This window comes from Chenopodium quinoa, unplaced genomic scaffold (genome assembly GCF_001683475.1).
Source record: "Chenopodium quinoa cultivar QQ74 unplaced genomic scaffold, ASM168347v1, whole genome shotgun sequence".
Classification (NCBI taxonomy): Eukaryota; Viridiplantae; Streptophyta; class Magnoliopsida; order Caryophyllales; family Amaranthaceae; genus Chenopodium; species Chenopodium quinoa.
In genome coordinates, this window is record NW_018744209.1 from 15,831 (window position 1) to 37,335 (window position 21,505).

The 21,505-nt window shown below is 32.7% G+C and overlaps 2 protein-coding genes and 1 pseudogene across 4 annotated transcripts; 2 read left to right on the forward strand and 1 right to left on the reverse strand.

Moving 5' to 3' along the window:
• Window positions 1-6,042: 6,042 nt before the first annotated feature.
• LOC110694048 lies at window positions 6,043-7,448 on the reverse strand. 3 transcript variants are annotated; one of them, XM_021871210.1, is made up of 2 exons: window positions 6,757-7,448; window positions 6,043-6,207 (listed from the first exon to the last, which is right to left on the reverse strand). In XM_021871210.1, exons 1-2 carry the CDS (start codon window positions 7,376-7,378, stop codon window positions 6,191-6,193), a joined length of 639 nt encoding a protein of 212 aa, XP_021726902.1. In that variant the 5' UTR covers window positions 7,379-7,448; the 3' UTR covers window positions 6,043-6,190. The 3 variants fall into 3 exon arrangements, with proteins under 3 accessions (XP_021726902.1, XP_021726901.1, XP_021726900.1); XM_021871209.1 differs by having other exon boundaries at window positions 6,043-6,216; XM_021871208.1 differs by lacking the exon at window positions 6,043-6,207 and having other exon boundaries at window positions 6,297-7,448.
• A 4,598-nt stretch (window positions 7,449-12,046) lies between these two features.
• LOC110694050 lies at window positions 12,047-14,487 on the forward strand. The gene is made up of 5 exons (XM_021871212.1): window positions 12,047-12,233; window positions 13,279-13,305; window positions 13,856-13,939; window positions 14,025-14,228; window positions 14,349-14,487. The coding sequence occupies exons 1-5, from the start codon at window positions 12,047-12,049 to the stop codon at window positions 14,435-14,437; spliced, it is 591 nt and encodes a 196-aa protein (XP_021726904.1). The 3' UTR covers window positions 14,438-14,487.
• Window positions 14,488-16,049: 1,562 nt separating this feature from the next.
• LOC110694049 lies at window positions 16,050-20,789 on the forward strand (annotated as a pseudogene).
• Window positions 20,790-21,505: the final 716 nt, after the last annotated feature.

Genomic DNA, 21,505 nt, shown 5'->3' on the forward strand with positions numbered 1-21,505 from the left:
ATGAATTCTCAACCTATTTATCGGCAGAAAACCTGAAGAGTATAGCCTCGTTTGAATTGAGTAATGATTCTGATGATGTGGATGAAATAAACTGGAATGGAGCTCCGTCAGGAGGTTTCACAATTAAGTCTACTATGGAAATAATTCGTGGCGAGGAGAATGAGAAATTTGAGGTCAATTGGGAGGCTTTATGGAAGGTTCAAGCTCCTCAAAGAGTCCAAATGTTCTTGTGGCTAGTTGTACAAGATAAGATCATGACAAATAAGAATAGATTTATTCGAAATTTGATTGATGATCCAAGATGCCAGGTTTGTGGAGCAAATGAAGAAACCAATGACCATATTCTTCAGCGATGTCCTGTTGTATCGATGGTTTGGTGCAAGTTAGGGGTTGGAGATAGAGAAAGGAGTGAGCTGAGCTTACAAGATTGGGTAATAAAGAATGTGGACAGCTCGCAGCATAGAGGAGAAGAAGGATGGCCTTTGATGTTTGCTATGACCTTGTGGTGGCTTGGAAGTGGCATAATGCTAGAAGTTTCGAGGGAAATGCAGCTAATATCCCGATTAATCAATTATCTTTCATAATTTCGTAGGTGGCAATAGTGAAAAGAGCTTGGGAGAGACGCTACAAGATTCATGTGCCAGTGAAGAGAAAGCGTGAGGAGATCTTAATTAGGTGGGTACAGCCGATAGTGAGTTGGGTTATGCTCAACACTGATGGAGCAGCACGTGGTAACCCGGGGGATGCTGGTGGAGGTGGTCTGATTAGATGGCATAGAGGCGAATTATTTGAGATGTTTGCTATCAATTGTGGCAAGTGTACTTGTACAAAGATGGAACTGTTGGCGGTTCTTCGAGGTTTGGCCATTGCTTGGAATGGTGGCCATAGGAAGGTGCAACTCCGTATAAATTCAGAGGTAGTAGTTGATTTGTTAGTGGATCGGAGCACAACTCCCCTAACTCTCCCTATATTCACTTAATTAGAAAGTGTCAAGCTCTTTTATCTCAAGAGGGATGGGAGATCACTATCGGACATTGTTATCGTGAGGCCAACCGTGCAGCTGATTGGCTAGCCAACTTTGGTGTGACGGCTCCTCAACCTCTTGTTATGTTCTCGACGGTCCCGAAGGATCTTCGTGCGGTTTTATTGGAGGACCTGGGAGGTGCTACGAGAGCTCGCACGGTGCCAGTTAGGGACTAGTGTGTTCTTCGTAGCTACTTAGTTTTAGTGCTTTAGTTTAGTTTTTTTTTTTCGTTTTTCTGCTTCTGTTACCTTTGTTGTACACCGTGGTAGGAGTAGTAAAATTAATAATGAGACAAACTTTAAAAGGATCTTGCTAACAAACGTCCCGGGGCATTAGATAACTACTTAATATTACCTAAAATTGTATTAAGTTCGGAATGTATGACAAAATTACGCGTCGATTGGTGTAATTAATGTTAATTTTCCTTTAATATTTCCACTTTTAGTTATCTTATCTAACGCCTCGGGGGCGCTTGTTGGCTTTTGCCCTTTTTTAAGGGGTTGTTCTTAAAATTTTGGCATGTGGCCGATGTGGATACATGGCTACGTGTCAACCAAAGAGATGGCGCGTGAGCTTATGGTGAGAGTAGAGATGTTTTGCTTAGAATGTCACGTGAGTTGGCATAAGAGCCGGCACGTTACCAACAAACCAAGGAACGATGTTTCGGTTGTCGGTTGTACTGCCTAAGTCAATGAACCCAAATGCCTCTGTCACTCCTAAATTCTAAGTAACATCATTATTCACTAGGCAATTAGGCATACATAATGGAGTTTTATGAATACTATCAATTTTTAATTACTTAATTAGAAATGGTATTGCACTAATGCTACCATTCTCATAACTCCCATTAACCTATGATAGCCTTGTTCGTTGTTATTATTAGCTACTCTAATTGCCTTGTTTTCGGTAATCTTAAACAAACAAAGAAACAGTGGCGGATCTACGATTTCCGAGATGGTGAGTCACCATCAATTACTGATCACTTGTGAAAGTACAAATTTTTTTTCCAGATATTATTAATAATTAATTTCAATCCAAAAATTATACAACGTATAGAATATATATATATATATATATATATATATATATATATATATATATATATATATATATATATTATATTTTACCAAATTGATTTCAATCCAAAAATAGGACACAAAATTCCATACTACAACCAAATAGTACTTAAAAATTCAATCTTACAAGTCCAAAGTACTACAAATAACATGTTTCAAACAAATGGTACTATAAAATTATTACATTAACTATGATTTTTTACTTAATTAATAAGCTTTGGGAAAGATATTAAAATTGGTTGCACACATATAAGATATAAACAGAAGCAAAAAAAAAAAAAAAAAAGGTTGAGAAAACTTAAGTGAACGGTTATTAAATATAACCGTTCTCTTTAATTATAAAATAAAGCAGCGCAATACTCATGAAAATGCAATAGCAGCATCAAAGATAACCGGTCTCTTTGATATTTAAAAAAAAAAACACTGACAGCATCAAAGAGACTTGTTATCTATAATAACAGGTCTCTTTGATATTTTTTTTTAAAAAATAAATAAATAAACTGAACATTAATTTTTTTTTTTTATTTTTACCGACGTGCACAACTATGCACATGAATAGGTCTACCCTTACAAAGAAACAATCAAAGAAACAATCAAATAGTACTACATGTTAATGAATAGAATTGTATGTTAACAAATTTAAAGTTGTAAGGGTAATAATTTAACAAATGAGGAAGCATATGTTACATACGGAATTTAATTTGGTCTACTGATGATTGATCATTGTAATGTCTCTAAGCTTTGAATTTTCATCCTCAATAAGAGAGTAACAAGTTTCTTTCCGGTGCATGGGGAAGGAACCAAGGCTCATAATCATAATTGAGTATTTGTAGGTTATTGTATTAGTACCGTGACAATAAGGTTATTTATAGGTCCAAAACTTGTATGAAATTATCCATTTTAGATCATCAATTTTGGACAGATAATATGATCCTAGACACTTAGGAAAAGTTACAATGTATTTCATATATTCCAAACACTATGTAAAAGTCAATGATGTATACATCCAAATTTTACAGCTTACTTGAACACAAAAAGAAGTTAAACCTAACCAAAACCCAAAATCGGACCAAAATCTCTCAATTGAGTCCAAACCCAATCCAATCCAATTCAATCGTTTTGAATTTTACATACCTCTACATAAAGAAAGGGTCAAGAACTCAAGCTCAGTTGTTCGACATCCTTCAATCTTACGGGTCCTTTACTCCTTTGGTTGATTATAAAGAAGAATGTCGCCCAATATTGAGTTACAAAGTCCAGGCCCACTAATGCTTCAAATGGCAGCCTTTCAAGCCTGATTGAATGCAGTCCACTTATCTTTTGCCCATTACCCGATTGAGCTGAATTAGCAACTAGGTGGCAAAATTAATGTAAGGAATACTGTATTGTTTAGCATCACTTTATCTTAAAATCATTCCGAGTATACGAGTTTAATTGTTCAGATAAAATAAGTTCGGGAAAAAAAAAATCGTGTATTAAAAAAGGTTGAATAAAGTTCATATTAGATTTCCAAAGTCTCACGTCGTCAAAAATAAAATAAAATTTAAAATTTAGATAAATTCAATTACATAAAAATCAGGCTAACCCACCATCACTATATTAAAATTTTAATTTCTTAGTAAGTGTAGTCAAAGTTAACAAGAAAATGATGAATAAATCCAATTAACACAAAGTATAACAAACTACTCTGTAACAATTAATTGCCAAACAAGATCATTGTGTATTAAATAAGTGAAACACGTCTTCTTATTTTAGTGCTCCGTATCAAATTGTTTCTTAGGAAAAAGAAATATTCCGATTACATCGAATGTAACCCCTATCTATGGTTTCCCTTACTTAGCTTGTCATATAGCACCCATAAAACAATAACTGGTCCAAGATACAACAATTTTTTGTTGGCAATCCCACAAATCTTTACGGCCATTCCTTCTTGTCGTGGAAATCATATTCTTATAACGTGTACTCCTTTCTTTTTTATTTATCTTTTGCATTCATTTCATATGTATTTGTACACTACTTTTCTCCCCTTTCTTTTTTGAAAAGATGCCATGTGACATTCAAAAAAGATAAATCTTTTGATTTCCTTCGCTTCGAAAATACTCTCTTCATTTTCTAATAGTTGCAATTCGAACGTGTTAAAATCTTAAAGGAACAAATAATATGGAGCATAACATAGAGTAACCTGTTTAGAGTATTCCTTCTATTCTCTAAAGATTGTTTTATTTAATATTTTATTGTTTTTAAAACATGTCTTAGAATTTATATAGTCCTAATTTCATAGACTTAAAATTATCATACAATTAAAACAAAGAAAATCTCAAGCTAAGTGACTATAATAAATCTCATTGATTACAGAGATTTTATATGAAGAGTTTTTATAATTTGACCTAATAAAAAAAATTGAATGGGACAATAATCTTTAGGATACAAATTAAAAGGAGTATATATATATATATAAAAATATATAATACTTATGCATTTTGCTCTGTCTACAAATTTGTATGGTGCATAGAATTTTATGATTTGGTTGACTTTTGATTGTTCAGAGGATTGCTTTGCTTTAGAGTTCAGACCAATTTTTGCACACTGTCATGTGGCAAGCTTTTACAGAAGTATATTTTTCGTACCGCCAATAATATTCTTCTACTTGTACTCGTATGTAAATAATAATTTAGTCAACAACTCACTTTAATTAATTATCGAACAATAATATAATTACTTTCATTTCTATTATTGAGAGGAATAATGTTAGGTGTTTTAAGGTTTACTTTATAAGAATAATTGGTTTTCTTTGCTGAAAATTATATTTAATGGTATATATAAAAAAAAAAAAAAAAAAAGTGCACTAAAATCAAATTAAAGCTAAGCTTCTTGTAAGATGAGAATAATTTCTGAAGGAATATTGCCAAGAAAGTTACAAGCCCATGCTTCACTTTGAATATTTGCTTTTGTAAAAGTTTTAAAATGAATTGCTTTATCTTGTTTTGCATTACAACTTACTTCTAGAAAATATAGATAGATAAAACTGTTCCCATTTGATTCCAAAAATTTTCTACTTCGTATAGTATTAAATTGAAAATTTCTGTACTAAAAACCTAAAACATGTATACTGGCATAGTAATTGAATATGATCTGGATGAAATTGATCACACTCGCCTTTCATACATGTTTAATACGAAATAATTAAATATAGCTTATATTGACTTAAAACAATCTTATAATACACATACTCCGTATATAGAAGCCTTAAATATTGTCCGACCTGATCTGACTTGACAGAAACACAATCCATTTTTTGACTTGTACAATCATAATAATTTAACATGAGTAAAAGTTGAACTAAACTCGACCCGACTTTTACATGTCTAGATTTATGGATGTACTTGTATTTATTTTTGTTGCATGCGTAACAGAGTAAGGTCAGAAGAGGGAGAAGGCTCAAATAGCTGGTTAGATTTAGAATAGTTAGATTATAGACATTTCCCAAAGGAGCACGCATTCTTCACAGTGTTGTGCATAATGTGATGTAATGAGGGACCGATTATAGAAAGAGTTGGAAGATAGAGACAATCAATATATGCTAATTCATTTTTCCCCAAGTCATTATCTAATAAAGTCGGATTAAAAGAAGTGAGAAGTGAAACTGAAGATCACTATATTATGCCTTTCAAGATTGAATAATTTTCTATCTTTCACGTGTTAAACAAACTAGCTAAATAAATTCCTTGGACAACGCTTGAGATCGATTATATACTCTTATACATTTATGGTAAGATCGAGTGCATCAGGACATGCATTTTCAGTCCCATAATTGTATAATTGAAGGTTTACAAAATTTCATAATTGTTAGGCTATGTTCCTACAGTTCAACTAATTTAAGTTGATACTTTGTATATTTTGATCAAATTTGAAAATCAGATCAATAAAATTCAACTTAATATGAACTAAACACAGCCTTACTCTTACTCTGAAATTTTTTATATACACAAGTAAAACACACTCGTACTTAAGCATTTTACAGTATTTGTTACACAACCAACTTCAAACCGCAGCACAAGAGAACTCTTTACAAATACAGTAGTTGCACTTGTTAGTTGTTACTCCAACCTTTTAGGTCTCGTACCACAATAACAAGACATGACAAAAAAAAAAGACCAAGTTAGAAAACAAATCAAAAGGATAAAAAAAAATTCAAATACTCGTACTTGTATTTTCTCCCATTTTATTAACAAAGATAAATATAAGTATATAACAAACCAAAAAAAGGGTAAAAAAATATAAATCCAAAAATAGAAGCAAATTAGTTACCTGTCTTTTACTCCATTCCATGTGGGATATCTTCACATCCCTAATCTCTATTTCTTTACCCTCCCTTTCTAATACCTAATCACATGCTATATAATTTAATTTTAACCACCATATCACACCAGCTAAATTTAATAAAAAAATAAATTAAAAATCTAATTAGAAGAAATATCAAGCAACTCAATCAACTAATCATAAAAAATAAAATTAAAAAATTAAAGATTGAAATTTATTTCTTCTTGCTTCTATCTTTGCCAGTAGAAAAAATAGAGCCCAACCCAAAAACTTTGCCAGTTGGAACATTAAGAACAGGGCTTACATGAATTACACCAGAATTAAACGAAGACCCACCAAAATTCTTCTTCAATGGAGGTTTTTGATGATTACTGGAGCTTGAATTCTTCAAATAACACTGTTTTTCTTCTTTCGAAATCAATGATCTTTTAGCACTTGTTGAAGACCCAGTTGATTTACTTCTTGATAAAAGAGGTAAAGGACATAATCCTCTTTTATAAATACTCCCACAATTCAAACTTTTGCTTCTTTTGAATGTCCAAAATGTTGATTTGCCAGAATTGTTGTTGTTGCTCTGTTTTTCCTCTGTTTCCTTTTCGCTTTCGCCGCCGTTGTTTAAAACAGAGGACGGCGGCAATGGTGGCAAGAATGCTGAATACAACGATGAAGATGATGAAGAAGAAGATGGAGAGAATGATTTTGATTTTAAAATTGTGGGTATATTTTTTTTCTTGATTTGAATTGGAAGAATTATCCCATTTGCAAATAATTCATCGGCTAATGTAGGTTCTTGATCAGAGCTTTTTCGAGTGACACAAAAGTCGAAATCGTAATCAAGAAGAGATGATTTTAAGGGTTCAATTGGAACAATTTCTGAGTTTTTAAGATCATGAGAGAATGAAATTCTAGGACTCATTTCTCTACTTGAAGGACTTTCTGTATATAATTCAACCGCCATTTTTAAATTTTTGTTTTTGGTGATGATGAAAAACAGGGGATGATGTAAAGAATGAGGTTTTTTTATGGCTGAAAAAATGGAGTTTTTTGGTATTTGAATTTTTCTGAGTTTTTGAATTGTATTGGAAAATGAATTGTATTGGAAAATGTGTTAGTTGGGAAGCAAGAAGATTGGCTATTACCAAGAGTCTAAGGAAGACTTGGACTTTGTAAAATAAATGAGACTTGGAATTTTTTTATAGGAGAAGTTAATGACCAGCACGAATAAAGAGAGAGAAAGTGTTAAAAGGAGTTGGTGAATTGAAGATGATTATTGGCTAATAATTTCATTTTGGTATGAGTAAGGTTTGATTATAGGTGTAGCAAGTGGGGCATACTAGTAAATTTGTTTGTGATATAGAGGTAATTTGCTTAAAGTTTTATCACTTTGGCGAAACTTGATCTAATTTAATGAATATAAATTCTTGTAAAAGGCGGGCTGATAAGATTTTATTTGTCGTACTATGTAATTATAAATTTAACAAAAAAATAAAAATAAAAATCATGATTCTAAAATGCTAAATGTGTTAAAGGACCATATCATCTCAACCAAAATGTTAAGTTGATGGTTGAAGTTCGGGGATATGTTAAGCTGGTGGTCAAGCCTAGGGTTATGTTTTATACTCTATCAAAATGGTCTAACCAAATATTATACTCCGTAGTTAGAATGTTTGATAGAGCACTTATTCTTTAATAAAAGGAAAATTTGTTAATTGCTGCCGTTTAAAGTTTGTATTTTATAAATTACAGCCATTTAAAAAAAAATTACAAATTGCAGCCCAAAAGTACTAATAAATTGTAAATTGCAACTCAATTCAATTTTTCATCGATTTGCGTGTCGAAAAAATATTCCATTAACGTAAGTGCCTCGTTTTGCGTATCAAGAATGTATCAATTTGTATGCAACTATTTTTTTCCGTGAAAACGAGGCCCTTATGATAATCTTTTGTCAATTTCGAGCTCATTTTGGACCCATAAGAGTTAAAATGACCCCTAAAACCTTAATGAAATAGTTTTTAACACGCAAATCGATGAAATAAATGAATTAGGTTGCAATTTATAATTTATTAGTACTTTTGGACTGTAATTTGCAAAAAAAAAAAAAATAGCTGTAATTTGCAAAATACAAACTTTAAATGACTGTAATTAACAAATTTTCCTTAATAACATGTCCGCTCTATCTTTTCTTAAAATAATTTTTTTAAAAAAAATTGAAACAAGTAGGGATGAGTTTTACACAAATGGGCCATGCATAGTGATTTGCGAAAAATGATATTTATATTAAGTACAACAACTTACAAACAATTTCAATCAAAATCTCGATCCCTTAATCCAACATATAAATACAAGTTGATTTCTCTAACTCATTTACTAATCTAGTTGAGAGGTGAGCTCCAAGACTTTTTTGGCTGTTTTATGTTGTCAACAACTTGATCATTAATGCACTTTACGTGTATTTAAAGTATAATGATTTGTTTAAGTAACGTACACTTTGACCTCTTTTTTCTTCAACTTATTTAGAGAAATTGCAGGAAACATTAGTTTACAATAATCATTAAAAACAAATATAATATTCCCTCCGTCTCTTATTGATAGTTCTTTATGGTCAATTTTAAGTCCCAAAATGATAGTCTCATTTGCTTTTTTCAAGTACCATTAATATTAATTTTTTACCAAAATTCCCTCCAATTTGCAACAACATTTGTGCAAATTTAACTTTCATGTAAATTTTGTTTTTCTATGTACTTTTATTACTTTCTCTCTCCACTTTTTTGCATACCTAGTGTAAATTTATCTTTCCAATGTACTTAAACTACTTATTTATGTTTATTAATTCCCGTGAAAATTGCTCATAAGGGACTATCATTAAGCTAAGGAACGAAGGGAATAGATAGTTAGTAAAAATAAATTTTAATAAAAAATAATAATTTTAGGTCAGAAAATTTAAGCTAAAGAGAAAACAATGTTCACCTCTAGAATTAGCCCAAATAAATTAGTTTGGAAAGGTAAATGAAAAAGGGAATTGAATATCAAACCTAATACAAGTAATCGCATGACAAATTCTTAAATGTCTTTAAAGCACCAATTGGTACATCAGTCTGATAATTACACTTATTTCAGTAATTTATTCTCCCCGATTTTAAAAGTATAAAATCAAACTTGAAGCAACTAATAAGAGGAGCGCATATACATTAGTCCACTATAAATGAAGACTTGAAATGAATGTGATGTCGGTGAATCTTTCATCATTTTACCGTCAAAAACATAAATGTGAAGGCTTGACTAATATCCTGCCTTCTACGCTACTAAAGTACTAAGCTGCCATATCTTCGTGTATGAATTATGAACATGGAGTTGTGGAGCCATGGAGTTACTAGAAGAATCAATAAAAAGACAAAGAAGATAATTGCACTACTAAATAGTAATTTGACAAAAGAAATCGCTTTCATTTTCAGCTTTTTGTGCGGAAAGAACCCAAAGACAATGATGTAGATATAATTTGTAAATATTTGTGATATTTAATTTCTCAATTAACGAGGTTGCAATTGACGTGTAACGTTAATCAATTAATGAAAAAAGAGCAAATAACTTTTTTTAATATATTGTTTATAGTTCTCTATAGAAAAATATGAGAAAAATATGAGAATTGTGTCTAAATTAGAGTTTATCAATAAGTTGTGCCTAAACAAATCTAGTCCACAATTTCGAGCTTGAGCCGAGGATAGATTAGCTTGAAATATTTAGTATTATATATGGGCCAACCAATCTAATTCAAGCCACAATTAAGTCGAGCCTCTTTTTTTTTTTTTTTTTTTTTTTTTGGCCTATAGCCAGTTTATCAATACACTTCCAAGTATCTTGTGACATATAAATAGCAACAATAATTAGGAGCTCATGATCAACATTTGGCTATGTTTAGGGCAAAATTTTTGGATGTGATATGGCCTAAATCACATGTTGAACATATGATTGAAGTAATGCTGATGATCAAAAAGATAATTTCCAAAGAGAAATAATCTTAGTAATTTTGCTTATTGCTACACAAATATGATCTGTGTAGATACAGATAGTTATTACGGTGTAGATAAAGAATTAAAGATCGACAAATTCTAATACTAATGCAAATAAACTCACATTACATTGTCAAGTTATCATGTCGGATCAACTTTTACCTATTACAATTGAAGTATATTTGCGAAGTGTTATACTTGAGAATCGACCAAACTATATACAAGTCGGACCTGAGTTTGCCTGAATTACCCTACAAAGTGTACCATACATAAAAGAGAGGCAAAACAAGTCCAAATAATACGCTGGCAAAATTGATCGTTGTTGGTTATCTTTGTTTCACTCTTGTTAGGTTGTAGTGTCAAATATAATTGTCAATCTCGACATAAAAGAGGAATCCACCAACTTTTGCAGAGTACAGCCATGAAAGTCCAAATTACTAAAAGCAATTTTTTTTTTTTTTTTTAAATTTAAAAAAAATTGGAAAAAAAAAAAGAAAGAAAAAAAGAAAAGGAATGAAAAGGGAAACTTTATTATCCGATTGTTACTCTCTATTTAGCTTTTATATAATTGCCCGAACATGCCTCGTGATGTAGGGCCCAATTTGGATAATGGACTTTTCCTTAAGATCAATGTCCATCTGTTGGCCATTTGGCCCACTTTTTTAATGGCCCATGACTTCGACAAAATGAAATAACCGCATAAAGATTGTTCTATTCATTTCGCAATAATCGCAACAGTAGAGATTGCACATAATTTTAGGAAATGTATAAGGTATGGACTATGGATCATTGGATGAATTTTATAATATAAAATATAATGGATCTTGCTAACGAACGCTTCCGGAGCGTTGGATAAACATTTAAAATATTTCCTAAAGTAGTATTAATTTGGGAATACATGTCAAAATCACGCGTCGATCGGTGTAATTAATGTTCATTTTAATTTAATAAGTCTACTTTTAGTTAGCTTATCCAACGCCCTCGAGGCGTTCATTAGCTTTTGCCAAATATAATTAGTGCTTGTTTAGTTGGAAGATATTTCTCTTAGAAATGAAAATTCCTAAGCAATATATAAAATATATTGTGTTTGGTTCGAAATTTTCTAGGAAATGAAATTTCCAAGGGGAATGTAATGGGAAATACTCATCAAGCCTTCCCTAGTTGAGTGAATTCCTACAGTTTACAATGCATAGGATTTTTTTTTTTTTTTGTTTTTTTTTTGTTGTTTAAAGAGCCACAAGGGCGAGTGATGAGAATCGATATTAAGATCACATGAAACTGGGAGGGAGCTCTAACCACTTGAGCTATCTCTCACTCTCAATGCATAGAAAGTTATTTCTTAAAAAATACTAATTTCCATAGTGTCAAACAAACACTTTTGCACAATTTTTATGCAATTAGTAAGGGAAAAAACTTCTCATGGTATATAATTAGTGGAAATAAAATAATAATGGATCCTTATTAAATTAGAAAAAAAATGTTGCAATTATATATTATTAACTCCACTTGAAAGAAGTAGTGTTGCGATTATTCTAAAACGGAGGGAGTATTGTTTAGGTCCATGGAGTATCCCGTGGTTTTGGTGCGTTTCATTGTTACACCACATCTCCGCCACAAACATGTTGGATGTTCGAAGTTCACTTGACTATTGCATGGTTACAACTTTATCAGCATTCATCTTTCGATTTCTATCCTTAATAGAAATACAACATCAAAGATCAAAAACATTGTTTCTGCAATTGTGCTTATTGTTTGTCAATGGCATATTTTCTGACTTCATCTCCCACTTTTCCACTTCCAAACAAGGTAATACTCTAATCTAACTCATAGTAATATTTATGATCATTTTTGTGTTGCGCTAATTGAGTGTATTTTGTGCAAATGTTTATTGCTTTCTTGCGATTCTGAGAAGAATTGATGGATTAAATTCTGGTTTTTTAAAGTTTCTACTAATTTTTATCTAGTTGCTGAAAATTTATAAGCTTGAAATTATAATTATAAACCCTAATTGATGATCCAATTGTTCCAGTTATGTATAATTGCTTGGTTGGGGTTAGTGATTGTGATATTCTAATTTCTGGGTTTACTCATGTTTATGAATTTTGTTGCGGAATTATTTGCTACTGGGAAGGTTTTTTCAGAATGTGATTAATTAAGGTTATTTAGGATTTAATTTCCAGAATCAATGGTTGTAAACTTACCAGTGATAGTTATTTTGGAAAATATACTTAGTGAAACAAACTTTGGCCCAACACCAAACTTTAAACCTTTGCAACTTTAGATAATTAGTAGCACGATGGTCGTTCGAGTTTGGAAAACATCTTAGAAGTCATCCCATATCAATTTACTCCAACTAACACGGCAAATTTCCGGTTTTTCCATGCTATCAAAATTGCCAAGTTTGGATTCCCAAGCTGAATTCGACTAGTGTAGAATGTCATTAATTCATCACAAATGCGCAATGATCTTGAAAATTTCATAACCAAGCAAGGGAAGAGTTAAGAATGATTAATATCGAAATGGTTTCCTGTGATTTCTCCTACTTTTAAATGTACAAATGTTGTCCTTTCGTTTCAAGGATTGTAAATGTTTCCGAGAAAAATATTTTCATTTATGGATCTGTCTAATGATGTTTCGGCTTTTCTGAGGAATTAAAACTTCCTCTTAATTTATGTGTTTATTTGCTTATTGTCGATTATCTCCATATCAGATTATATATCACGGTGAGAAAATTCCACTCACTACCTTATCTGTATCAACTTCAAGCCCATCTATCTTAAGAAGGGATAGAGGCTACGGGAAATGTTCAGTATCAAGAGCTACTTCAATTGAAAACGATGTTATTCAAAAGGATGCCCATGGGTTGATGAAAAGGATGGTATGTCTTCCTACTAGCATGCACAGATAGTTGAATATATACAATATAGTCCAGTAGGTGTTGTCAAATATAAGCATGCAGGCACACATGGCTGAAAAAGTGTAGGTTCAAAGTTTATCAGACACTACAATTCAAAATTATGTTCTTTATTCCTCTTCCTTCATGATTTTATATTGAAAATGTGTGCTTCTTACAAAGTAAGTATAGAGAATAAAACCATAGGTTTGAATTTTGCGGTTACTTATTCAGTAAAGTTCATGATAGCTCTAGCCTGTTAAACCTCAATATTATGGAATTGTCGAGCTTGATTTTTCTTTGTTATTCTTTTTCCCTTTGGGTGATGAGGAAGCGAATTGGCACTTCCCATTCTCATTTCTTTCAAAACTTTGTTTGTCTATCAACAAATAATTTCCTTTGCTTCAAACTGTGTCATAAACAGATGAGGCGCTTTGTAAATCAAATCGAATCGCCTCTTGTTTGCTGTAGTATCTTAAACAGTTTTCTTTATTGGTGTTGCCTCATCTGTACTGAGTTGGAGCTATTGATACAGATTTTGGAGTAGTTGGTATGCACCATGTTGGCATTCTTTGTGAAAACCTTGAAAGATCACTTGATTTTTACCAGAACATACTAGGTATGTATATTGCTATGTTTGCAAGGACACATTTTTTTATGTCTCATTTTCATTTCAATGCTTTAATACACCCGTATCTTGGCAGGTCTGGAGATAAATGAGGCAAGGCCACATGACAAGCTTCCCTATAGGGGTGCATGGTTGTGGGTTGGCTCGGAGATGATTCATTTGATGGAGCTTCCAAATCCTGACCCATCAACTGGGAGGCCTGAACATGGTGGTCGTGATCGTCATACTTGTATTGCCATTCGGGATGTGTCTAAGCTTAAGGATATCCTTGACCGAGCAGGTAGATATATATTTTCCCTATCGGTTCAGGAATGAACGGCTTAAATAATATTTTAGAGTTTTAGCCTCTGCCATGATCAAGGGAAATAATTTTACTAATTGTAAGTATTCAATCTGGCAGGTATACCATATACCCTCAGTCGATCTGGAAGACCTGCAATTTTCACTAGAGATCCAGATACCAACGCACTAGAATTCACGCAAGTCTAATTGTGCATTATACTTAATTTTCTGTTTTGATTCCTTGATATATATATAGGTTGTACATAATGTTAAACGAACAGTTCAAGTTTATATACTAATTTGTGCCAGATTACATGGTAATAATCATATGATTTCTTTGCATGAATTTGTATGTAATTTTGCAAGTTTTATTATTATTATTATTATTTTTTTTTTAAAAAAGAAAGAATGAAAGAAAAGGGAAACTTTATTATCCGACTGTTATTCTCTATATAGCTTTATATAATTGCCCGAACATGCCTCATGATGTAGGGCCCAATTAGGGTAATGGACTTCTCCTAAAGACCAATGTCCACCTGTTGGCCATTTGGCCCACTTTCTTAATGGCCCATGATTTCGACAAAATGAAGTACCCACAAGTGTCTATTCGCTCATTTGATCATCTCACCAAAAATCTCCAGTCCCTAATTATTTGCCACATTTTCATTATCTGATAAGAGGGAAAAGTGGTGAGATTCTATGTAGTTTTTGTGAAAGTAAAGTTGCGATCTTCATGGAAGAGTATGAGATTCAAGAAAAACTCAAAATGTTATACGTTCGAGCACAAGTGTAAAGTTGTTGTCGATAGTGATAGATCTTGCGTTATATCATAATCTTTATCCGATTACTATAAAACAACATCCATATTAGCCTTGTTATTGTTTTGTTTTATAAACCATATAAAGATTATTGTTTAGGTTCTCAAAATAACCTTTTCATTTGTAGGCGTATATTATATATCCTTTAAGCTCGTGTAATATATAAAATAACAAAAATGATTACAACATGTTATTTTATGATTCATGTAGAGAGAACTTGTGCAATAGCGAGAAATTGGCTAGACTTGAACTTTATTACGAGTATGAGTCACAAGTCTTTACAATACTTGTGGATAACTTTGTGCAATAATAGGCGTGGCCAGCAATATTAAATGGTTGGAGTTGCACTTGATTTACAAATCTAATGTTCTAGTAACAATCATTGTCAAATTTGTTATAATCATCAATCATAATATCATATGCATATCTATGGACACTTTTTTTAGTAGGTGAAACAAGACTCTTATCTTGGGGGCTTGGGGCCTCATTACCTTCATCACCATATCAACATTCTAGGTGCCTCATCAATTCAGAACCTTATAAGCTCCCAAAGACAACTTGAGTGTTTAAGAAAATCCACTTTGATCCTTACCTATCAATATAGCTCATTATAGATAAATTTGCCGTCACTTTGAATACCAACATGAACCTTTTTTGTGACTGATTAATAGACGTTTATGATTCCAAAAAATAAGTTTTATGACTTTTGGATGCATCCTTCATCATTGCTTGATATATGGACATCGAGAATCTCAAAAAAAATGGTTCAATTTCATGAAATAAAATATTTCATTTAGCCTCTGATGAGCATTTTCAAATCCAAGAATATTTTATCGACATGACCAACTCATTCATGTGTTATTATTTATAAAAAAAAAAAAAAATCAAACTAGGAACGATTAAATTATGAACAAGGGAAATCATGTGAATACATTAATTGAATATCATTTGAAAGAATTGACACTGAATGACATTTTGGAATTTTAAAGCCCAAATTAATACTCGTAAATTCAATGAGTTTCATACAGAAAGAGCCAACTAGGCAACTAGGCTACCTTTCTTGAGAAGTTGGTACCTGACGCGGTTAATAACAGGTCAAATTCAACAACTAAACAAATTCTGTAACTGCAAATTTGATTCATCCACTGTCTTATTTTTTTGTTTCTTCCAGATTAATTAATTAAAAACATTAAATTCAAATTCAAAAAAAATTCTGAAACGTAATTGGCCTTTCTGGGTTTGACCTTTTCCACCAAACACAAAGCAAGAAGAAAGGAAAGTTTAAAGCTTTTTCTTCCTTTTTGCTAATTTTTTTGAAGTTTTAGAGAGATAAAGTTGTAGAGAAAGAAAGATGAATCAACCAAATTGGGAGCTGAAGGGTTGCTGTAATCATGATCAAAGAAATTTTATGATCACCATTGGCATCTTCACAGTTGTTATTCTTGCGGTTTGTTTCTTTTTACTGATGCCCTTTAATTTCTTGATGATTTATGCCCTTTAATTTTCTTCATAATTTTTCATGAAACCCAGAAAATAAAGTTTATAACTTTCCCTTTGATCTATTTTGATTGTACATTTATATGCAACTTTGAATCTTGGGTTTTATCAGTAATGTATTTTCTGGGTTTTTATGGGTTAACAGGATCCTAATTTTACTAGTTATCCACTTGAATTTACTCTTGATTATTGTAGAAGAACTATTTGATGTCATAGAATTATGGTAATATAATAGATTTTGGATCAATTTTGCACTTTCAGCTTGCAGCTTAGGGGAATTACTTGATAATGCATGGTAGAGTAAAGTTTGATTTACAGCAAATTTAAGTTGTTAAGTTTGTAATTTGAGTGTTGATGATACTCAATTACTATGAGAATTAGTCATAGTTTTAGTATGTGCTTATTTACTCACATTCTGCATTAGGGTTTCTTCTAATATTTTCAATTACTGATATGAACTCAATGGCTTATAATGAGTAGTGATGCCAAAATTGCCAACATTGCTCAAATGGCTATAAACATGAAATTGAGCACGGGCATTCTTCGCAGATGATTTTGTAATTAGTATCATTGGGGCAGTAATGTAGCTAAGGTCAACATGTTTTAGCTGAAGTGTTGAACTACCTGAAAGTTTGCTAGGATAGTTGAACAATATAACTGCTTGAATATTTTTAATCTTTATTGTTTAGACTTGTATGATCTTATTATACTCGACGTGTTAGTTGATTTTCATGACTTACTTGATTAATCTGCTGAGTGACATAAGTTCTCTCTTGATTGACAGCTATGGAGGACATTTTTGCTGACACCATTTAAGCTCATTACCGTCTTTCTGCATGAAGTCAGTCATGCTATAGCATGTTTACTTACTTGTGGTTCGGTAAGTTATTTCTTGCTTTCTTTTTGCAACTTTATTCACAAGTTTTGTTTAGCTATAGAGAATAGACAGGATAACCGTGACACTTGGCTAAGCCCCTACACCTCCTCCAATGCCTGTCCCCCCCTTCTGGTATGTAGAAAGGTGAATTGACTGAAGACCATTTTTTTCGAAATTTACAAATTATTTCTCAGATTAGTTAATTAATTTTGCATTGCAAAGAGCAAATCGTAGAAAGTAATGTCTGGAGCCATTTCTTATGAATTAGACAATCAGTTCATTAGGTCAAGTTCATGAAATGGATCAGGAGTGTCCTTAAAACAATCAGAATATAGGGTGCAAAAATTGTAAATGTTGCAAACCATCTTTTTAGGAGGCACATCTCTTCCCCCCCCCCCCCCCCTCTCCTCCTCCTCTCTATTCCTGAGGCATTAAAATTTTCATGAAATGAAAACGAGCCAAGTTCCATACACTTGAATACGTCAATATCAAGTCCGATTTGTTTCAACTCTAGAGAACAAGCCAGCCCAACATTTAACTGTATATATTGTTATAATGAACATAAAACAAGCTTAAACTGAAGTCTCCATGGCTCTAGCTTACCTACACAGATCTTAGAGAACTTCCTAGGCTCCTAGCACGAGTAGATAGTGTGAAGTTAAGATATGAGATTCAGCAACATTCAACAAACAGAACTCCTAAGGCAATATTGTATTACAGTGTTTGAAATTATATTACAGACTGAACAGTATGCACTTTTAAGAAAAAATGTTAATTAACCTGTTTATGGTTGCGTTTTTCGTAAAAGCGGCCTTGGGAAGGTGGAGAGGATATTGAGTGGAATGTACAAGTCAAACACATCAGAGCATTGCAAATAGAAATTGATACATTTGCTTATGAATAACTTTGTTCAAATACTTAGGTTGATCATAGCATAATGACAAGTAGGTCTCCAAGTTCTTAGTGAAGTAGGACGTCAGTCAACCATCTTCTAGATCAAGATTCTTGTTGGGAACAGTAGAGCCATAAGGGTAAAGCTACAACCTACAAGCTACAGAGTAAAATTTTTAGTTATACAGGTAAAGATATCTGTCTCCTAGGAATTGGGTGGCATTCGATTAGGGGCTAATGGTATGGCGTGTTACCTTGTTTATGTGTCTATTCATCTGCAGTTCATTTGCACCAACTGTAATCTATGCAGTTCAAACAATTGCTGCCGTATTTTGGACCATGACATTTTAAAATTTTCATAATAATTCACCTGTGTCTTTGTGCTTAAGCAGCTTAATGCTTAGATTTTAGCTTCCATCCCACGTAATTAATAGACAGTATTCTGACTGAATTTTGACCCAGGTTTAATAAGATTATGCTGAACTATACATTGGAATTTGTTTTAAATTTTCTACTACGTATTACAATTCCATGTTACTCAGAAATTATAAACTCAAGAGAAATTATCGATCAAAGGTACTTCAGGTCAATTCCTGATTAATGATTATGATTGCTTGTTCTATGCTAATCTCTAGGTGGAGGGAATTGAGGTTCATGCAAATGAGGGAGGTTTGACACGAACGCGTGGCGGTGCATATTGGCTGATCTTACCTGCTGGATGTAATTTCCTGTCTAATGTTTCTATTTAATGCCATGTATTTTACTTTTCCTGCTCCTTGATCAATCAAGCCTATCTGAGGATTCTTGCTTTCATGTTATGCTTCACGTTCACCTTTTACTTCTTGATCTGCTTATTTAGAGCTTCATCTTATCATATCGTTTGGGCACTCACACATCCAATGCATCTTACACATTTAGATCTCGGCTCTTCATTCTGGGGAATGCTTTTGGTGCTTGCCTCCACAAATCTTCTTACAGCAAGAATCGCTGCTGGCTGTCTTGGTGTAGCTCTGATCGTTGTGCTATTCATTGCAAAGAATGTAAGGGATTTATGATTGATTTTACATCATGGTACCATCATTTAGCTCCAATTTTGTCTTAGATAGATCTGACTTTTTAAAAATTTGCTTGGTAACAAACAGTGGACACTTCGAGGACTTTGTATTGGTGAGTCTTTGTACTAAATCTAATCCTCAGTTTTCCTTTCTAATTATTTGTTGTGTTAATTTACTTAACACTTGATGATGACAATACAGGATTTATTGTTTTTCTTGCTGTAATTTGGATCTTGCAAGAAAAAACGGATATACATATCCTCCGGTATGTCATCCTTTTTATTGGTATGTGCTTACAATCCTTCTTTTCCATTTGATAATACGTACGTGTTAGCACTATCTTTAATTCCATAAAATCTCAACAAGAGATTTTGCATGAGTCACTAAAAGCATGTTTCGTTTTTGCAGGGGTGATGAACAGTTTATTCTCAGTTTATGGTAAATTCGTTTATCCTTATCCAGAAATCTCTGCTTGCATGATTTTCAGTTAAAGTTCTGAATTTTATGCTATGATGTAGATATCTATGATGATCTAATATCTCGAAGAGTAAACTCTAGTGATGCTGAGAAGTTTGCTGAGGTTTGCCCTTGCCATGCAATGGGTTTGCATGGGGTTTATTTGGTGAGTTTTTGGGAAGAAATAAATGCAATCACACCTATTTGTTTTTGAATTTGACAATAATTTTTTTTCATCTTGAAATTTTTTCTTGCAGGGGAATTATCCTTTGCATGTCTCTGTGGAGCCATGTATTTGGGCCTTGTCATCCTGTCATGACCATGAGTACAACAATGCTTCTCTGAACATACTTTCCAAGGTGCATTTCATTGCCTGAACGATTGTTAAAAGCGGCTCCTTTTCTAATCAGTAATGAATGGTGGGAATGGTAGTACATTTGTGTGTAGTAACTACTAAGTTAGGAAATTTCTATAGTGTCTATGGTTATGCAACCCTATTCCCATGTAGGCGTTTTGTGCCACTTTAAAAGCGGCATTGAGCATTAATGAATTATTTAAGCATAAAAACATACTTGGGGATGGATCTGCATTACTATAGAATTGTAATTTTTTTTACTTTTTTGCAAAATTACACAGAAATGCATTGCAAATTTGCAATTGGCCAATTGCCATCAGTTATTACCGCAACTCAACAGACAGAAAACATGTTCTTCCTCGTGATTTATTGACAGTAGCCATGACCCTTGTTTTCGCAGGATTTTGCATATTACGCTCCGGGATTGAATTTCTAGTTTCAGCTGACGTCGTGGATGAATAGAATTTCTTCATTCTTTCGCCGTAATTTTTGCTATCTACATACCAAGGGTGGCTTGTACATTTAGACAGAATGAACCTATTGTTGTAGACAATCTAGACATACTACTGACCATGGAAAACAATTTATTGGAGTTATTTTTTCTTCTAAATAGCACTTTGTATATTTGAGATGTTTCTGATTGCAACGGTGTTGCCAAATGACTATAGAACTTTTAATGATTACTGCTGACATTACTGCAGTTTGAAACACATTTTATCACAGCAACAGCATCATGCTGCTACTAACTGAAGCGAAGGTTGTGTCAATGCGCTATGGGGATGGATTTCAGAGTATATCGACTCCACTCCCTCACGCACTTATACATAACAAGATATTATTAGGTTATTTAGAACAATACACGCACACAACCCCGGTCTGTCCAATTACCCACCCTACACGGCAAACACCTATGCAAAAAGGCTGTATAACAATCGGGAGCACGGATGACAGGATGAAATCAACCTTATATTCATATTTTTTACAACTTTGGGGTATTATTTGTGAGATATAAAATATTCAAAGTTGCAAAAAATATGAAACGGAGGTAGTATATAGTTATACGGTACCATGCAAATATTCTAGAGTGCAAACTAAGTAACTTCAGAAATAAATGTTCAAGTTATAATTTGTCAAGAATTTTTAATTGTCTTAATATAAAGTTTTCCTCTTATGGGATTATTAAAAAATGAACTTATATTGTAGTGTATGAATGTAAGATTCAATGAAGTGTCAAAAAAATATTACAAAAAAAAAAAGGGAGACAAAATTCGCACGATATGATGCACGTTTAGAGAGTTTCATTCTTCAGCTGGTTTTTTCTTCCTG